Source organism: Oncorhynchus mykiss, unplaced genomic scaffold (genome assembly GCF_057628025.1).
Source record: "Oncorhynchus mykiss isolate SJ-2025 unplaced genomic scaffold, ASM5762802v1 scaffold101, whole genome shotgun sequence".
In the NCBI taxonomy this organism is placed as follows: Eukaryota; Metazoa; Chordata; class Actinopteri; order Salmoniformes; family Salmonidae; genus Oncorhynchus; species Oncorhynchus mykiss.
The window spans coordinates 1480778-1502500 of NW_028322100.1; the positions used below are offsets into that span (position 1 = coordinate 1480778).

General features: G+C 41.5%; 1 protein-coding gene across 2 annotated transcripts in view; it reads left to right on the top strand.

The window, feature by feature from the left end:
- Positions 1-21723, top strand: part of LOC110531531 (A disintegrin and metalloproteinase with thrombospondin motifs 14) — a 153750-nt gene that overhangs the window by 97813 nt on the left and 34214 nt on the right. For both annotated transcript variants that reach the window (XM_090228786.1, XM_090228789.1), the window contains exons 7-13: positions 5204-5309; positions 6599-6742; positions 10200-10332; positions 11366-11479; positions 12340-12488; positions 13917-14089; positions 20794-20927. In XM_090228786.1, the coding sequence (XP_090084912.1) occupies positions 5204-5309; positions 6599-6742; positions 10200-10332; positions 11366-11479; positions 12340-12488; positions 13917-14089; positions 20794-20927 (953 nt within the window). The remainder of the gene's footprint in view (positions 1-5203; positions 5310-6598; positions 6743-10199; positions 10333-11365; positions 11480-12339; positions 12489-13916; positions 14090-20793; positions 20928-21723) is intronic.

Here is a 21723-nt window from a genome sequence, read left to right on the forward strand (position 1 = left end):
GCTACTGCACCATAGCTACTGCACCATAGCTACTGTACCATAGCTACTATAACATAGCTACTGTACCATAGTTACTATAACATAGCTACTGTACCATAGCTACTGTACCATAGCTACTGTACCATAGCTACTGCACTATAGCTACTGTACTGCAACTTTTTCTCATACTCTTCCATGCCAAGCTCACCATGGCTTTTTCATGGGAATGTATATAGTCTCCATTCTCTTGAATATCTTTTATCTGTCTTCAGATAAAGGGCTCAGCTAGCGCATCTCCATTGCTTTCCTGTTGTGCCATTTTGCTTGCAGCATTTAAATAGGTGATGAGCGACTAAACTATTATGGAAGAAGAAACACCATCCATCATTCTAACTAAGTAGAACTAAGTCTAACTAAGCCATTCTAACTAAGTAGAACTAAGTCTAACTAAGCCATTCTAACTAAGTCTAACTAAGCCATTCTAACTAAGCCATTCTAACTAAGTAGAACTAAGTCTAACTAAGTAGAACTAAGTCTAACTAAGCCATTCTAACTAAGTAGAACTAAGTCTAACTAAACCAGTCTAACTAAGTAGAACTAAGTCTAACTAAGCCATTCGAACTAAGTCCAACTAAGTCTAACTAAACCAGTCTAACTAAGTAGAACTAAGTCTAACTAAGCCATTCTAACTAAGTAGAACTACGTCTAACTAAGCCATTCTAACTAAGTAGAACTATGTCTAACTAAGCCATTCTAACTAAGTAGAATTAGGTCTAACTAAGCCATTCTAACTAAGTAGAACTATGTCTAACTAAGCCATTCTAACTAAGTAGAATTAGGTCTAACTAAGCCATTCTAACTAAGTAGAATTAAGTCTAACTAAGCCATTCTAACTAAGTCTAACTAAGCCATTCTAACTAAGTCTAACTAAGTACAACTACGTCTAACTAAGCCATTCTAACTAAGTAGAACTACGTCTAACTAAGCCATTTTAACTAAGTAGAACTACGTCTAACTAGGCCATTCTAATTTGATATAACTATATAAACATTTGACGATTTGATATAACTATATAACCATTATAACATAACCATTTGACCATTTGATATAACTACATAACCATTATAACATAACCATCTGATATAACTATATAACCATTATAACATAACCATCTGATATAACTACATAACCATCTGATATAACTACTTAACCATTATAACATAACCATCTGATATAACTACATAACCATTATAACATAACCATCTGACCATCTGATATAACTACATAACCATTATATCATAACCATCTGATATAACTGCATAACCATTATAACATAACCATTATAACATAACCATTTGACCATCTGATATAACTACATAACCATTATAACATAACCATCTGATATAACTACATAACCATTATAACATAACCATCTGATATAACTACATAACCATTACAACATAACCATCTGATATAACTACATAACCATTATAACATGACCATCTGATATAACTACATAACTATTATAACATAACCATTATAACAACCACCTGATATAACTACATAACCATTATAACATAACCATTATAACATAACCATCTGATATAACTACATAACCATTATAACATAACTATTATAACATAACCATCTGATATAACTACATAACCATTATAACATAACTATTATAACATAACCATCTGATATAACTACATAACCATTATAACATAACTATTATAACATAACCATCTGATATAACTACATAACCATTATAACATAACCATCTGATATAACTACATAACCATTATAACATAACCATCTGATATAACTACATAACCATTATAACATAACCATTTGATATAACTATATAACCATTATAACATAACCATCTGATATAACTACATAACCATTATAACATAACCATTTGATATAACTATATAACCATTATAACATAACCATCTGATATAACTACATAATCATTATAACATAACCATCTGATATAACTATATAACCATTATAACATAACCATTTGACCATCTGATATAACTACATAACCATTATAACATAACCATCTGATATAACTACATAACCATCTGATATAACTATATAACCATTATAACATAACCATCTGACCATCTGACATAACTACATAACCATTATAACATAACCATCTGACATAACTACATAACCATTATAACATAACCATCTGATATAACTACATAACCATTATAACATAACCATTTGACCATCTGATATAACTACATAACCATTATAACATAACCATCTGATATAACTATATAACCATTATAACATAACCATCTGATATAACTATATAACCATTATAACATAACCATTTGTTATAACTACATAACCATAGGATGCCACCATGTTCCTTGTAGTTCTTTGCCATCGGGCAGAGCTAGATGAAATAACGCCATTACAACCACATTACAACCAGAACTGGTTCAAATCTGGCTATAGGGACATCATTGCAACTGGGTTCTAGCTAATCACCACAGAGCACGTGTGGTACTCCATTCACTATGTAGTTCACTACTTTGGACCAGGGCCAATAGAGCTCTAGTCCAAAAAAGTAGTCCTCTATATAGGGAATAGATTGGCATTTGGGACATGGCCAACTGAAGCAGCCCCGATCATCAATATCTGTCTGTGTCTGCATTTTCTGCTTTTTACCTGCATGCCAAAGGTCTTCACATGGTCAGAGAGCAGGACCATTTGTTTCAGCAACAAACCCCCATTTGAACCAAACAAAACGCTCAGCTAATCTGGATCGCTGCACATCTCTTGGTCGAGTATAGTAGTTATATATAGTATAGTAGTTATATATAGTGTGTAGTAGTTATATATAGTGTGTAGTAGTTATATATAGTGTATAGTAGTTATATATGGTATAGTAGCAAGTATATAGTATAGTAGTTATGTACAGTATAGTAGTTTTGTATAGTATAGTAGTAAGTATATATTATAGTAGTTATATATAGTGTATAGTAGTTAGTATGTAGTATAGTAGTTATGTATAGTATAGTATGTATAGTATAGTAGTTATGTATAGTATAGTAGTAAGTATATAGTATAGTAGTTATATATAGTATATAGTATAGTAAGTATATAGTATAGTAGGTATATATAGTGTATAGTAGTTAGTGTGTAGTATAGTAGTTATATATAGTGTATAGTAGTTAGTATGTAGTATAGTAGTTATATATAGTATATAGTGGTTTTATATATAGTATAGTACATATTATATAGTATAGAAGTTATATATAGTATAGTAGTTAGTGTATAGTATAGTAGTAATTTATAGTGTATAGTAGTTTTATACACAGTATACAGTATAGCACTTATGTATAGTATATAGTATAGTACTTATGTATAGTATAGTAGTTATTTATAGTATATAGTATAGTACTTATGTATAGTATAGTAGTTATGTATAGTATATAGTATAGTACTTATGTATAGTATAGTAGTTATTTATAGTATATAGTATAGTACTTATGTATAGTATAGTAGTTATTTATAGTATATAGTATAGTACTTATGTATAGTATAGTAGTTAGTGTATAGTATAGTAGTAATTTATAGTGTATAGTAGTTTTATACACAGTATACAGTATAGCACTTATGTATAGTATATAGTATAGTACTTATGTATAGTATAGTAGTTATTTATAGTATATAGTATAGTAGTTGTATTCATGTGTCCTTTGTGCTTTGTGTTTAAATATGTGTCATTACTGTATTGTTGGGTTATATTATCCGGTTGTATTTGGTTTTAATAACAAGCTTGTGTTGGTCTGTCTGAGCTGGGTTTAACAAAATGCTTTCAAGCTTACTGTCTATTTTAGTAGATAGAGGAGGAATTTAGACACAAGCAAGTACACAGACAAAATCTTCAGGCCTTTCTCAAAGTTTGACAGTTTTTCAATTTTTTTATCGCAGCCTCATTTCCTGCCTTTAGGCATTTCCTGATTATTGACACAGTATATTTTTAAAAGGCTATTTTACCCATCTGTTCAGCAGCAGCACGTATCAGCTAACAACAGAGACACGTACTTACTGCTATCAGCAACAAACTGCTCACTGGACACAAATCAGAACAACTACTATGGAAATGGAACACAGCCATTCTAGAATTAGAATTCTATTCATAGAACACTATAAAGCAAGTCTTCTTCATGTGCATCTGTCCCAGATGGCACACTATTCCCTATGATGCGCACTATGGTCCCTGGTCAAAAGGAGTGTACTATATAGGGAACAGGGTGCCATATTTGGGACTGAGCCACACATGAAGGTCGACATGCTTTATATACAGTAATCTGTGTTCATTTTCATATTCGTTGTTCTGATTTGTGTCCAATTGGTAGTTCTTTGTTAATTGCAGTAGGTATATGTCAGACACTATAATTATAATAGCATTGGCTCTGTTGGGATAATTCATAATTTTCTCTTATGTAAAAAAACAAACACACAAAGAACACTTAGAGCTGAAGTCAATCCAACATCCTGTGTTAGCAGCAATGTTTACGCAGTAGCTTTGTTTACACAACTACTACCTGTAAAAATGTGCGTGCATTCTGGGAATTCTGACAACTAGAGGTACCTACCTACCAGTGTCAGGAGAATATACGTGCTATTTCACATGTACACAAAACTATTGCATAATGCAATAGATACTTTATATGCATCTTGACAGGTTTTTCGTTGCAACTAGAAATGTGTTCTTAAAATTGGCTTCCGTGTAGATGAAGTCGACCACTGACCAAGATATTAATGTATGATTTATGTATGATTTACTAGATAAATTGGTATTGAAGACGTCTCCCGAAACACAGACAGACATCTAAAAGCAGGCCGACCTGGTCTCACCTTAATCCATCCCCACCACATCATCATAACCGTGGTCTGATCAGAGCCTTAGAGAGACATATGTACCCAGACCTGGGTTCAAGTAACATTTGTTTTTAATTCTAATACTTTAAGCACCACGTTTAGTGGTGGAGTGCCAGGTGGGCGGAGTTTTGCGCTTGTGCAACTATTCCATTGGTTTCATAGCGTCAGGCAAGCTCAATCAAGCCCAGCTGAAGTATTTCAAATGATTTCAAGTAGTATTTGAACCCAGGTGTGATGTAACAGCCATACAACGCTTCATCTCTGCCTAACGGTTTGTTATCAGTGCCTGTGTGTGATCTGTGTTGCCTAGGTTACGCCCCGGTGACAGGCATGTGCCACCCTCTGAGGAGCTGCACTCTGAACCACGAGGACGGATTCTCCTCGGCCTTCGTGGTGGCGCACGAGACCGGACATGTGTAAGTCATCGCAGCACACAGGCTGGGTCCCAAGTGGCGCCCTCTTCCCTGTTGTCCACTACTGTTGACCCAAGTGGCGCCCTCCTCCCTGTTGTTCACTACTGTTGACCCAAGTGGCGCCCTCCTCCCTGTTGTTCACTACTGTTGACCCAAGTGACGCCCTTCTCCCTGTTGTTCACTACTGTTGACCAGGGTCCTACGGGACCTGTGAGCCCCATAGCTTGAAGAAACTAAAAGGAATACAAGCAAAGAGCTGCGTGTCAACAGAGAGTCAACAGTAGTGCCCTATATAGGGAACAGAGAGTCAACAGTAGTGCCCTATATAGGAAATAGAGTCAACAGTGGTGCCCTATATAGGAAATAGAGTCAACAGTAGTGCCCTATATAGGAAATAGAGTCAACAGTAGTGCCCTATATAGGGAATAGAGTCAACAGTAGTGCCCTATATAGGAAATAGAGTCAACAGTAGTGCCCTATATAGGGAACAGAGAGTCAACAGTGGTGCCCTATATAGGGAACAGAGAGTCAACAGTAGTGCCCTCTATAGGGAACAGAGAGTCAACAGTAGTGCCCTCTATAGGGAACAGAGAGTCAACAGTAGTGCCCTATATAGGGAACAGAGAGTCAACAGTAATGCCCTATATAGGGAACAGAGAGTCAACAGTAGTGCCCTATATAGGGAACAGAGAGTCAACAGTAGTGCCCTATATAGGGAACAGAGTCAACAGTAGTGCCCTATATAGGGAACAGAGTCAACAGTAGTGCCCTATATAGGGAATAGAGAGTCAACAGTAGTGCCCTATATAGGGAATAGAGAGTCAACAGTAGTGCCCTATATAGGGAATAGAGAGTCAACAGTAGTGCCCTATATAGGGAATAGAGAGTCAACAGTAGTGCCCTATATAGGGAACAGAGAGTCAACAGTAGTGCCCTATATAGGGAACAGAGAGTCAACAGTAATGCCCTATATAGGGAATAGAGAGTCAACAGTAGTGCCCTCTATAGGGAACAGAGAGTCAACAGTAATGCCCTATATAGGGAACAGAGAGTCAACACTGGTGCCCTATATAGGGAACAGAGAGTCAACAGTAATGCCCTCTATAGGGAACAGAGAGTCAACAGTAGTGCCCTATTTAGGGAACAGAGAGTCAACAGTAATGCCCTATATAGGGAACAGAGAGTCAACAGTAGTGCCCTATTTAGGGAACAGAGAGTCATTTGAGACTGGCTTTGTGTTTGAGCGTAATACTGTGTTTTGCTCATCAATAACTCAGGTACCATTTCAACAGGTTAGGTATGGAACATGACGGACAGGGGAATCGTTGTTCTGATGAGACCAGCATGGGCAGCATCATGGCACCGCTGGTCCAAGCGGCCTTCCATCGCTACCACTGGTCACGCTGCAGTAAACAGGAACTGAACCGATACATCCAGTAGGTGCAGCCTTCACCGTACCACTGACTAGGGTTCTGACAACTTTCCCAGAGTTCACAGCTTTTCCAGGAATCCTGGTCACTGACATAGCACTGACATCACTGACATGTATCACTGACCTATATCACTGACCTATAACTGACATATACCACTGACCTATCACTGACCTTTCACTGACATATATCACTGAGCTATCACTGACCTTTCACTGACCTATATCACTGACCTATATCACTGACATATCACTGACATATATCACTGACCTGTATCACTGACCTATCACAGACATGTATCACTGACCTATCACAGACATATATCACTGACCTATCACTGACATGTATCACTGACCTATCACAGACATATATCACTGACCTATATCACTGACATGTATCACTGACCTATCACAGACATGTATCACTGACCTATCACAGACATATATCACTGACCTATCACTGACATGTATCACTGACCTATCACAGACATATATCACTGACCTATATCACTGACATGTATCACTGACCTATCACAGACATATATCACTGACCTGTCACAGACATGTATCACTGACCTATCACAGACATGTATCACTGACCTATCACAGACATATATCGCTGACCTATCACAGACATGTAGCACAGACAAATATCACTGACCTATCACAGACATGTATCACTGACCTATCACAGACATATATCACTGACCTATCACAGACATGTATCACTGACCTATCACAGACATGTATCACTGACCTATCACAGACATATATCACTGACCTATCACAGACATGTATCACTGACCTATCACAGACATGTATCACTGACCTATCACAGACATATATCACTGACCTATCACAGACATATATCACTGACCTATCACAGACATATATCACGGACCTATCACTGACATGTATCACTGACCTATATCACTGGCCTATATTACTGACCTATATCACTGACATGTATCACAGACATATATCACTGACCTATATCACTGACCTATACCACTGACCTATCACTGACCTATCACTGACATGTATCACTGACCTATCACTGACATGTATCACTGACCTATCACTGACCTATATCACTGACCTATCACTGACCTATCACTGACATGTATCACTGACCTATATCACTGACATATATCACTGACCTATATCACTGACCTATCACTGACATGTATCACTGACCTATCACTGACATGTATCACTGACCTAGATCACTGACCTATATCACTGACCTATATCACTGACCTATATAACAGACATGTATCACTGACCTATCACAGACATGTATCACTGACATGTATCACTGACCTATATCACTGACATGTATCACTGACCTAGATCACTGACCTATATCACTGACCTATATCACTGACCTATATAACAGACATGTATCACTGACCTATCACAGACATGTATCACTGACCTATATCACTGACATGTATCACTGACCTATATCACTGACATGTATCACTGACCTATCACTGACATGTATCACTGACCTATCACTGACATGTATCACTGACCTATCACAGACATGTATCACTGACCTATCACTGACATGTATCACTGACCTATCACTGACATGTATCACTGACCTATCACTGACATGTATCACTGACCTATCACTGACATGTATCACTGACCTATATCACTGACATGTATCACTGACCTATAACTGACATGTATCACTGACCTATCACTGACATGTATCACTGACCTATCACTGACATGTATCACTGACCTATCACTGACCTATCACTGACATGTATCACTGACCTATATAACAGACATGTATCACTGACCTATCACTGACATGTATCACTGACCTATATCACGTCAACAGTGAAGAGGAAACTCCGGGATGCTGGCCTTCTAGTTCCTCTGTCCAGTGTCTGTGTCTTAATCTTTTCCTTTTATTGGTCGAGATATGGCTTTTTCTTTGCAACTCTGCCTAGAAGGCCAGCATCCCGGAGTCGCCTCTGGAGTCGCCTCTTCACTGTTGACGTTGAGACTGGTGTTCTGCCTAGAAGGCCAGCATCCCGGAGTCGCCTCTGGAGTCGCCTCTTCACTGTTGACGTTGAGACTGGTGTTCTGCCTAGAAGGCCAGCATCCCGGAGTCGCCTCTGGAGTCGCCTCTTCACTGTTGACGTTGAGACTGGTGTTTTGCGGGTACTATTTAATGAAGCTGCCAGCTGAGGACTTGTGAGGTGTCTGTTTCTCCAACCAGACACTCTAATGTACTTGTCCTCTTGCTCATGTGTGCACCGGGGCCTCCCACTCCTCTTTCTATTCTGGTTAGAGCCCGTTTGTGCTGTTCTGTGAAGGGAGTAGTACACAGCATTGTACGAGATCTTCAGTTTCTTGGCAATTTCTCGCATGGAATAGCCTTCATTTCTCAGAACAAGAATAGACTGACGAGTTTCAGAAGAAAGTTATTTGTTTCTGGCCATTTTCAGCCTGTAATCGAACCCACAAATGCTGATGCTCCAGATACTCAACTAGTCCAAAGAAGACCAGTTTTATTGCTTCTTTAATTAGCACTACAGTTTCCAGCTGTGCTAACATAATTGCAAAAGGGTTTTCTAATGATCAACTAGACTTGTATGAGCTAACACAGCATGCCATTGGAACACAGGAGTGATGGTTGCTGATGAAGGGCCTCTGTACGCCTATGTAGATATTCCATTAAAAAAATTGTCCGTTTCCAGCTACAATAGTGATTTACAACATTAACAATGTCTACACTGTATTTCTGATCAATTTGATCAGCTCTTATGACTGTCTCTGTTCGGATGTGTCTTATCCCTTCATCTCTTATGACTGTCTCTGTTCTGATGTGTCTTATCTCCCTCCATCTCTTATGACTGTCTCTGTTCTGATGTGTCTTATCTCCCTCCAGCTCTTATGACTGTCTCTGTTCTGATGTGTCTTATCCCTCCATCTCTTATGACTGTCTCTGTTCTGATGTGTCTTATCTCCCTCCAGCTCTTATGACTGTCTCTGTTCTGATGTGTCTTATCCCTCCATCTCTTATGACTGTCTCTGTTCTGATGTGTCTTATCTCCCTCCATCTCTTATGACTGTCTCTGTTCTGATGTGTCTTATCCCTCCATCTCTTATGACTGTCTCTGTTCTGATGTGTCTTATCCCTCCATCTCTTATGACTGTCTCTGTTCTGATGTGTCTTATCTCCCTCCATCTCTTATGACTGTCTCTGTTCTGATGTGTCTTATCCCTCCATCTCTTATGACTGTCTCTGTTCTGATGTGTTTTATCTCCATCTCTTATGACTGTCTCTGTTCTGATGTGTCTTATCTCCCTCCAGCTCTTATGACTGTCTCTGTTCTGATGTGTCTTATCCCTCCATCTCTTATGACTGTCTCTGTTCTGATGTGTTTTATCTCCAGCTCTTATGACTGTCTCTGTTCTGATGTGTCTTATCTCTCCAGCTCTTATGACTGTCTCCTGGACAACCCTTTTGAACACAAGTGGCCCAAGCTTCCTGAGCTACCTGGGATTAACTACTCCATGGACGAGCAGTGTCGTTTTGATTTCGGCGTGGGCTACAAGATGTGCACCGCTGTAAGTCCCCTCCAGCAGCTAGCTAGACCCCTGAGATCTGAGACCGTTGGTGACGGGGCAGCCTGTCAATGTGTGTCCCGAATGGCACCCTATTCCGTATATAGTGCACTGCTTTTTTTACCAGGGCCCATCAGGGAATATCTTGCCATTTGGGACACAGATTTAGGACTGCATGGGGCACTCAGTACCACTCAGGACTTTGATCTTCTGAGGATGGGATTCAAATATTACACAGGTTAGTCTTAGATGGAGCAGGGTCCTGCGTTCTCCTTATTATCCCCCTGGTCCATATGCTTAGATAGTGGGCAGCTTTTTCCCTGTTTGAGATTGCAGAGGGGCCATGACTTCTGGGAAGAGACTAGGTGACCCGTAGACTGGCCACGGAAATGCACTAACTACCTCTCATCTCTCTCTCTGACCACCTCTTCCGTTCTCTCTCCTCTTCTCTCTGATCTCCTTTTCCCTACTCTCTCCTCTTCTCTCTGACATCCTCTTCCCTACTCTCTCTCTCTTTGTCTCTCTCTTTGTCTCTCTCTTTGTCTCTCTCTTTGTCTCTCTCTCTCTCTCTCTATCTGTCTCTCTCTCTCTCTCTCTCTCTCTATCTGTCTCTCTGTCTCTCTGTCTCTGTCTCTCTCTGTCTCTGTCTCTCTCTGTCTCTCTCTCTCTCTCTCTCTCTGTCTCTGTCTCTCTCTGTCTCTCTCTCTCTCTCTCTCTCTCTCTGTCTCTCTCTCTCTGTCTCTCTCTATCTGTCTCTCTGTCTCTCTGTCTCTGTCTCTCTGTCTCTCTCTCTCTCTCTCTCTCTCTCTCTCTCTCTCTCTCTGTCTCTCTCTCTCTCTCTCTCTCTCTGTCTCTCTCTCTCTCTCTCTCTCTCTGTCTCTCTCTGTCTCTCTCTTTGTCTCTCTCTTTGTCTCTCTCTTTGTCTCTCTCTCTCTCTCTCTCTCTCTCTCTCTCTCTCTCTCTGTCTCTCTCTCTCTCTCTCTCTCTCTCTCTCTCTCTCTCTGTCTCTCTCTCTCTCTCTCTCTCCCCCCTATAGTTCCGGACCTACGATCCCTGCAAGCAGCTGTGGTGTAGTCACCCTGACAACCAGTACTTTTGTAAGACCAAGAAGGGTCCTCCGGTGGATGGGACGGAGTGTGCACCGTCGAAGGTGGGAAACGGTTTGAAAACAAACCATGGATTTCTGATGACAATAGATACACCTAATAATATACAGTGCCATACTTCATCTTTAGAAACAGTTCTCCAAAAAGTACACAATTACTTGAAGAAATTTTACTAAATTAATATTAGAAATAACATATCGGCCCGTTTGAATGTTACAATAATTTTTGGTGGGTGCTTAAATTTGTTCTATGTCCCACATGTACTGATGTCCAACTGCAATGGCTGTGTAACACAGGTGGTACCTAACCCATACATTTAAAGAGCATTTAATCAGCTATTCATACTTCACGGACGAATAGTGTTCACTCTCATGTTCTATCCCATGTTCCTTTAGCCAGGATTGCTCGAAGCATAACAGTTGTTGTGAACTCTGACCCAGGAGATGTTCAGGGCTCATTCTAGCCATGGTTTTAATGCTAACGGAGCCAACGAATGGATAAAAACGAATGGATAAAAAGATATTGTATACATGTACGCACTGTTGACTCCACTGTCTCCTTTCTGAAAAAAAAAAATATAAAACGTTGTTTTTTTTAAAATACACAATAGTTCAAATGGATAAACAGAAGGAACAGTTTGAATGTACTTACTAAGCATGTAATTAGCGTGAAGTTAGCATTTCATTGGCTAGTCCTGATTAATGGAGTCACGGTGGTCATAACAGTGTTCTATCCATGTTCCTTTAGCCGCCATCGCTCTTTAGAGTTGTTATAAACCATTGACATGGCCAGGGCTCCATTCTAGCCATGGTTTTAATGAGAATAGGGCTGATAAATGGACAGATAGTCTGTGTACTGTATGTACTGTATGTCCTGTTGACTCTCCTGTGTCCTGTCTGTTTAGTGGTGCTTCAAGGGCCACTGTATCTGGCGCTCCTCTAACCAGCCTCAGGGCCATGACGGTAACTGGGGGTCCTGGACTAAGTTTGGGTCCTGCTCCAGAACCTGTGGAGGTGGAGTACGCTCCCGGAGTAGAACTTGTAACAACCCTGTGTGAGTGTCTGTCACAGGGGAACAGGTGGGGAGGGCATTGTGGGTAGTGTGGGTAGAGATGTATTAATCTGGCTCCGAGGTGGGTTCTTAGGTCTCCTCACTGACGTTATCCTCTGCATCCTGTTAGGACTTCTACCTACATCCTGTTAGGACTTCTACCTACATCCTGTTAGGACTTCTACCTACATCCTGTTAGGACTTCTACCTACATCCTGTTAGGACTTTTACCTACAACCTGTTAGAACTTCTACCTACATCATGTTAGGACTTCTACCTACATCCTGTTAGGACTTCTACCTACATCCTGTTAGGACTTCTACCTACATCCTGTTAGGACTTCTACCTACAGGCTATATGATTCATACACATAATGTGACATGTAGTTGACAGATACTTTGCCTGTTTAGTCAGAGACGTGTCAGAGGATGTCTGAAGGAAAGCCGAGGGGGATCATGTGTTTCTTTACGTTTTAACACTGTGTGTGTGTGTGTGTGTGTGTGTGTGTGTGTGTGTGTGTGTGTGTGTGTGTGTGAGTGTGAGTGTGAGTGTGTGTGTGTGTGTGTGTGTGTGCGTGACTTTATGCGTATACTGTATGTGAGTACATGTCCTAAATAATAATGAACCCTGTGTACTACATCATGACCCTGACTAGAGACTCAGATCTCAGATCTAGTTAAATGGAACTAATCACTGAACCTGAACAACAGGCCCAGTTCTACCCTGATCCACATTACAGTTAAATGGAACTAACCACTGAACCTGAACAACAGGCCCAGTTCTACCCTGATCCACATTACAGTTAAATGGAACTAATCACTGAACCTGAACAACAGGCCCAGTTCTACCCTGATCCACATTACAGTTAAATGGAACTAATCACTGAACCTGAACGACAGGCCCAGTTCTACCCTGATCCACATTACAGTTAAATAGATCTAATCACTGAACCTGAACGACAGGCCCAGTTCTACCCTGATCCACATTACAGTTAAATAGATCTAATCACTGAACCTGAACGACAGGCCCAGTTCTACCCTGATCCACATTACAGTTAAATTAAACTAATCACTGAACCTGAACGACAGGCCCAGTTCTACCCTGATCCACATTACAGTTAAATTAAACTAATCACTGAACCTGAACGACAGGCCCAGTTCTACCCTGATCCACATTACAGTTAAATTAAACTAATCACTGAACCTGAACGACAGGCCCAGTTCTACCCTGATCCACATTACAGTTAAATTAAACTAATCACTGAACCTGAACGACAGGCCCTCCTGGGATGTATCCCAAATTGCATTCTATTCACTGCACTACTTTTGACCTGGGTCCATAGGGAATAGGGTGCTATTTGGGATACACACTAGGTGTTGATTACTGGGTTGTTTGTTTATTGTTTCCGTGTTGTCGCCCCCATGTCTCCAGGCCTGCGTACGGCGGTCGGGATTGCCCCGGGTCCACCTTCGATTACCAGATGTGTAACATGGAGGAGTGTGTCGGACCCTACGAGGACTTCCGCGCTCAACAGTGTGTCCAGAGGAGCAACAAATATCACAAGAACACCAAGCACACCTGGCTACCTTACGAACACCCAGATGGTAGGACACAACACAGCCTGCTTCCCAAATGGAACACTATGCCTTTTAGTTTGGGGTTTGGGGTGGCAGAAGGGCAGAAGAGATACAATGCAAACTTTCTCTTGTCATTTATTTAGTTTATCTTCACTCAGTCAGGACTAAAGGATGTGTTCATTTTGATTTCTTTCTCTAGGGACTTTTACTAGCCACATTGCTTCTGCCTCTGCGTTGCTTTCTCTCTGGTATCTTAGACTGGGTATCCTCTAGGGAGTTTTACTAGCCACAGTACTTCTGCCTCTGCATTACTTTCTCTCTGGTATCTTAGACTGGGTATCCTCTAGGGAGTTTTACTAGCCACAGTACTTCTGCCTCTGCATTACTTTCTCTCTGGTATCTTAGACTGGGTATCCTCTAGGGAGTTTTACTAGCCACAGTGCTTCTGCCTCTGCATTGCTTATTCTCTGGTATCTTAGACTGGGTATCCTCTAGGGAGTTTTACTAGCCACAGTGCTTCTGCCTCTGCATTACTTTCTCTCTGGTATCTTAGACTGGGTATCCTCTAGGGCACATATGTCAGAGTCAAGGCCCGCGGGCCACATCCGGCCCGCAAGAAGGTTTTTTACGGCCCCTGGGATGATCTTGATTTATTATTAGAACCGGCCCGCAGCAAGCCGGCAGCCCGCAGATCTTTTACACGCACCAATACTACATTTCCCACAATGCAAAGGTGACGCACCGAGCAGTAGGCTGCTTCATTTCAATATTTATTGGCACAGCAGTCGTCAGCATCACAGTAAAATTAACTTTCAGATACCCATCAAAAATGGCAAAACGGAAGGTGGATACTGAGAACCGGGGGTTTCAAACAAGGTGGGAGTCGGAGTATATGTTCACGAAGGTAGCTGGAAAACCTGTGTGTCTTCTGTGTGGAGAAAGTGTGGCGGTACTGAAAGAGTATAATCTGAGACGACATTATGAAACGAAACACGCGGACAAAAACAAGAATATGGACATGGAACAAAGGCTACAAAAGGCAGAGGAATTAAAACGAGGCCTCAAATCTCGACAGGCTCTGTTCAAAAAAGCCAAATCACAAGGCCAGGCTGCTGTCAAGGCCAGTTTTATTTTGGCAGAAGAGATCGCTAAATCAGCCCGGCCATTTACGGAGGGGGATTTCATCAAAAACTGCATGATTAAAGTTTGTGACGAAGTTTGCCCAGAAAAAAGGCAACTCTTTTTAAATGTGAGTCTGAGCAGAAACACCATTGCCGAGAGAGTAGACCAGTTGTCCATCAATCTAAAAGAGCAGCTTGTGAAAAAGGGAAAAGATTTTATTGCATATTCCTTGGCTGTGGATGAGAGCACCGACATTTCTGACATTGCCCAGTTGTCAATTTTCATCCGCGGAGTGGACTCCAACCTAAGCGTGACAGAGGAGTTTTTGGCTTTACGTCCTATGCATGGCACAACTACGGGGCATGATTTGTATGAAGAGGTGTCAAGATGTGTAAATGAGATGGAGCTGCCTTGGGAAAAACTCGTGGGTTTGACAACCGACGGAGCACCTGCGATGTGTGGACACAGGAGCGGACTGGTGGCGAAGATACGGGAAAAGATGCAAGAGGAAAACGCGACAGGTGAGCTGACAGCTTATCATTGTATCATACACCAGGAAGCGTTGTGCGGTAAAGCCTTGAAAATGGAGCATGTAATGAGCATCATCACGCGCACAGTTAACTTTATCAGAGCCAAAGGTTTGAATCACCGCCAGTTCAAGGCATTTCTGACGGAGTTAGAAACGGAGCATGGTGATTTGCCTTATCACACAGAGGTGCGATGGCTAAGCCAGGGAAAGGTGCTTCAAAGATGTTTCGAGCTTCGTGAGGAGATTTGTCTGTTCTTGGACAGCAAAGGGAAAGACACAACACAACTCCGAGACGAAATGTTTCTGTGTGAAATGGCTTTTCTGTGTGACATTACGAGTCATCTGAATGCAATAAACTTGCAGCTGCAGGGTCGGGATCGTGTCATCTCTGATATGTACAGTACAGTGAAGGCATTTAAAACCAAACTGACTCTGTGGGAGACGCAGATGCGGAAAGAAAATTTGAGCCACTTTCCCAGCTGCCAGACCATGAAAGAGAAGCTCTCTACCAGTGCGTTCCCGAGCACACAGTTGGCTGATAAAATAGGTATGCTTGCCGCTGACTTTCGACGCCGATTTGCTGACTTTGAAGCACAAAAAAGCAGGTTGGAACTGCTCGGTAACCCATTTGCTGTTGACGTGGAAAGCTCACCACCAAACCTCCAAATGGAGTTGATTGACCTCCAATGCAATGATGCACTGAGGGCAAAATATGCGGCAGTGGGTGCTGCGGAGTTCGCCCGTTTCCTCCCCGGCACAATGCCCCAGCTGCGCATCCAGGCTGCTCAAACGTTGTCTATGTTTGGCAGCACATACCTGTGTGAACAACTGTTTTCTTTGATGAACCTGAACAAAACATCACACAGAAGTCGACTTACTGCTGAACACCTCCACTCAATTCTGAGGATTTCTTCAGCTCAGAGCCTTACCCCGAACATTGATGAACTTGTGGAAAAGATGGGACACCACCAAGTATCACCCTCAACCTCAAACAAGTGAACATTACTGTGCAATCACATATTTAGAGTTTTTACTCAGTTCAAGTTTAAAAGTTAAAATTTAATATTTGTTTTCACTGCATGTTACTTCTCCTTAAACAAAGTGTTGTTTTTGATTAATAGATTTTTGCACTTTATTTTTTTGTATTTCAATCCAATTATATTTTAAAAATATTTCAGTTGAGTGGATGATAGAAAATTGCTATTATTGTTTTTTCTTTGAAGTAAATTTAGCCCACTTTTGCTAAAATAGAAAATATAGTCTACTGATGGTGCCTTGAATACCGGTTTCTTTCATTTAATGTTCATGTTATGGGGATATTTATATAAAGGAAATTTGTCTTTTGTGTCTGTTGAAAATTAAAGATTACTGACAGAGCCATAAGAAAATATTGCTTTATTTATCTGATCATATTGTAATATATTTGTTAGGTTTTCAGTAGGTTCAATTAGGTTCACTAGACTATATGCGTCATTTAAAAATTTTTCAATGAACATTCGAACAGTCCGGCCCTCGTCTTGTAGCTGATTTTTTTATTTGGCCCTCCGTCCATTTGACTTTGACACCCCTGCTCTAGGGAGTTTTACTAGCCACAGTACTTCTGCCTCTGCATTACTTTCTCTCTGGTATCTTAGACTGGGTATCCTCTAGGGAGTTTTACTAGCCACAGTACTTCTGCCTCTGCATTACTTTCTCTCTGGTATCTTAGACTGGGTATCCTCTAGGGAGTTTTACTAGCCACAGTGCCTCTGCATTACTTTCTCTCTGGTATCTTAGACTGGGTATCCTCTAGGGAGTTTTACTAGCCACAGTGCCTCTGCGTTACTTTCTCTCTGGTATCTTAGACTGGGTATCCTCTAGGGAGTTTTACTAGCCACAGTGCTTCTGCCTCTGCATTACTTCCTCTCTGGTATCTTAGACTGGGTATCCTCTAGGGAGTTTTACTAGCCTTAGTGCTTCTGCCTCTGTGTTGCTTTCTCTCTGGTATCTTAGACTGGGTATCCTCTAGGGAGTTTTACTAGCCACAGTGCCTCTGCGTTACTTTCTCTCTGGTATCTTAGACTGGGTATCCTCTAGGGAGTTTTACTAGCCACAGTGCTTCTGCCTCTGTGTTGCTTTCTCTCTGGTATCTTAGACTGGGTATCCTCTAGGGAGTTTTACTAGCCACAGTGCCTCTGCGTTACTTTCTCTCTGGTATCTTAGACTGGGTATCCTCTAGGGAGTTTTACTAGCCACAGTACTTCTGCCTCTGCATTACTTTCTCTCTGGTATCTTAGACTGGGTATCCTCTAGGGAGTTTTACTAGCCACAGTACTTCTGCCTCTGCATTACTTTCTCTCTGGTATCTTAGACTGGGTATCCTCTAGGGAGTTTTACTAGCCACAGTGCCTCTGCATTACTTTCTCTCTGGTATCTTAGACTGGGTATCCTCTAGGGAGTTTTACTAGCCACAGTGCTTCTGCCTCTGCGTTACTTTCTCTCTGGTATCTTAGACTGGGTATCCTCTATGGAGTTTTTCTAGCCACAGTGCCTCTGCGTTACTTTCTCTCTGGTATCTTAGACTGGGTATCCTCTATGGAGTTTTACTAGCCACAGTGCCTCTGTGTTGCTTTCTCTCTGATATCTTAGACTGGGTATCCTTTAGGGAGTTTTACTAGCCACAGTACTTCTGCCTGTGTGTTGCTTTCTCTCTGGTATCTTAGACTGGGTATCCTCTAGGGAGTTTTACTAGCCACAGTGCCTCTGCGTTACTTTCTCTCTGGTATCTTAGACTGGGTATCCTCTAGGGAGTTTTACTAGCCACAGTGCTTCTGCCTCTGTGTTGCTTTCTCTCTGGTATCTTAGACTGGGTATCCTCTAGGGAGTTTTACTAGCCACAGTGCTTCTGCCTCTGTGTTGCTTTCTCTCTGGTATCTTAGACTGGGTATCCTCTAGGGAGTTTTACTAGCCACAGTGCCTCTGCGTTACTTTCTCTCTGGTATCTTAGACTGGGTATCCTCTAGGGAGTTTTACTAGCCACAGTGCCTCTGCGTTACTTTCTCTCTGGTATCTTAGACTGGGTATCCTCTAGGGAGTTTTACTAGCCACAGTGCTTCTGCCTCTGTGTTGCTTTCTCTCTGGTATCTTAGACTGGGTATCCTCTAGGGAGTTTTACTAGCCACAGTGCCTCTGCGTTACTTTCTCTCTGGTATCTTAGACTGGGTATCCTCTAGGGAGTTTTACTAGCCACAGTGCCTCTGTCTCTGCATTACTTTCTCTCTGGTATCTTAGACTGGGTATCCTCTAGGGAGTTTTACTAGCCACAGTGCTTCTGCCTCTGCGTTACTTTCTCTCTGGTATCTTAGACTGGGTATCCTCTAGGGAGTTTTACTAGCCTTAGTGCCTCTGCATTACTTTCTCTCTGGTATCTTAGACTGGGTATCCTCTAGGGAGTTTTACTAGCCACAGTGCCTCTGCATTACTTTCTCTCTGGTATCTTAGACTGGGTATCCTCTAGGGAGTTTTACTAGCCACAGTACTTCTGCCTCTGCATTACTTTCTCTCTGGTATCTTAGACTGGGTATCCTCTAGGGAGTTTTACTAGCCTTAGTGCCTCTGCATTACTTTCTCTCTGGTATCTTAGACTGGGTATCCTCTAGGGAGTTTTACTAGCCACAGTGCTTCTGCCTCTGCATTACTTTCTCTCTGGTATCTTAGACTGGGTATCCTCTAGGGAGTTTTACTAGCCTTAGTGCCTCTGCATTACTTTCTCTCTGGTATCTTAGACTGGGTATCCTCTAGGGAGTTTTACTAGCCTTAGTGCTTCTGCCTCTGCATTACTTTCTCTCTGGTATCTTAGACTGGGTATCCTCTAGGGAGTTTTACTAGCCACAGTGCCTCTGCATTACTTTCTCTCTGGTATCTTAGACTGGGTATCCTCTATGGAGTTTTACTAGCCACAGTACTTCTGCCTCTGCATTACTTTCTCTCTGGTATCTTAGACTGGGTATCCTCTATGGAGTTTTACTAGCCACAGTACTTCTGCCTCTGCATTACTTTCTCTCTGGTATCGTAGACTGGGTATCCTCTAGGGAGTTTTACTAGCCTTAGTGCCTCTGCATTACTTTCTCTCTGGTATCTTAGACTGGGTATCCTCTAGGGAGTTTTACTAGCCACAGTGCCTCTGCATTACTTTCTCTCTGGTATCTTAGACTGGGTATCCTCTATGGAGTTTTACTAGCCACAGTGCCTCTGTGTTGCTTTCTCTCTGATATCTTAGACTGGGTATCCTTTAGGGAGTTTTACTAGCCACAGTACTTCTGCCTCTGCATTACTTTCTCTCTGGTATCTTAGACTGGGTATCCTCTAGGGAGTTTTACTAGCCACAGTGCCTCTGCATTACTTTCTCTCTGGTATCTTAGACTGGGTATCCTCTAGGGAGTTTTACTAGCCACAGTACTTCTGCCTCTGCATTACTTTCTCTCTGGTATCTTAGACTGGGTATCCTCTAGGGAGTTTTACTAGCCACAGTACTTCTGCCTCTGCATTACTTTCTCTCTGGTATCTTAGACTGGGTATCCTCTAGGGAGTTTTACTAGCCACAGTGCCTCTGCATTACTTTCTCTCTGGTATCTTAGACTGGGTATCCTCTAGGGAGTTTTACTAGCCACAGTGCTTCTGCCTCTGCATTACTTTCTCTCTGGTATCTTAGACTGGGTATCCTCTAGGGAGTTTTACTAGCCACAGTGCCTCTGTCTCTGCATTACTTTCTCTCTGGTATCTTAGACTGGGTATCCTCTAGGGAGTTTTACTAGCCACAGTGCCTCTGTCTCTGCATTACTTTCTCTCTGGTATCTTAGACTGGGTATCCTCTAGGGAGTTTTACTAGCCACAGTGCTTCTGCCTCTGCATTACTTTCTCTCTGGTATCTTAGACTGGGTATCCTCTAGGGAGTTTTACTAGCCACAGTGCTTCTGTCTCTGCATTACTTTCTCTCTGGTATCTTAGACTGGGTATCTGAAAAACACTTAGTGACAACTGCTGATGTAAAAAGGGCTTTATAAATTGCATTTGATTGATTGATTGATCTTCACCCGTGTAGAGGCTCACAAGTGTGAGTTGAGCTGTCAGTCCAAAGAGACCGGTGAGGTGGTGGTCATGAACCAGGTGATGCATGATGGGACGCGGTGCAGCTACACAGACCCTTTCAGTGTCTGCACCCGGGGGGAATGTCTGGTATGTACAGTATAGCTATCTCTCTATCTATACCGCTCTCTATCTATACCTCTCTCTATCTATACCTCTCTATCTATACCTCTCTATCTATACCTCTCTATCTATACCTCTCTATCTGTACCTCTCTCTATCTATACCTCTCTATCTGTACCTCTCTCTATCTTTACCTCTCTATCTATACCTCTCTATCTATACCTCTCTATCTGTACCTCTCTCTATCTGTACCTCTCTCTATCTGTACCTCTCTCTATCTATACCTCTATCTAAACCTCACTATCTATACCTCTATCTATACCTCTCTATCTATACCTCTCTATCTGTACCTCTCTCTATCTATACCTATCTATCTGTACCTCTCTATCTATACCTCTCTCTATCTGTACCTCTCTCTATCTGTACCTCTCTATCTACACCTCTTTATATATACCTCTCTACCTGTACCTCTCTGTCTGTACCTCTCTCTCTATACCTCTCTATCTGTTCCTCTCTCTATCTGTACCTCTCTCTATCTATACCCCTATCTATACCTCTCTATCTGTACCTCTCTATCTATACCTCTCTATCTGTACCTCTCTATCTATACCTCTCTATATAGACCTCTCTATCTATACCTCTCTATCTATACCTCTCTATCTATACATCTCTATCTATACCTCTCTCTCTATACCTCTCTCTATCTATACCTCTCTATCTGTACCTCTCTCTATCTATACCTCTCTATATCTACAGTGGCTTCAGTGCCTCTCTCTCTCTCTGTTTCTCTCTCTCTCTCTCTGTTTCTCTCTCTCTCTCTCTC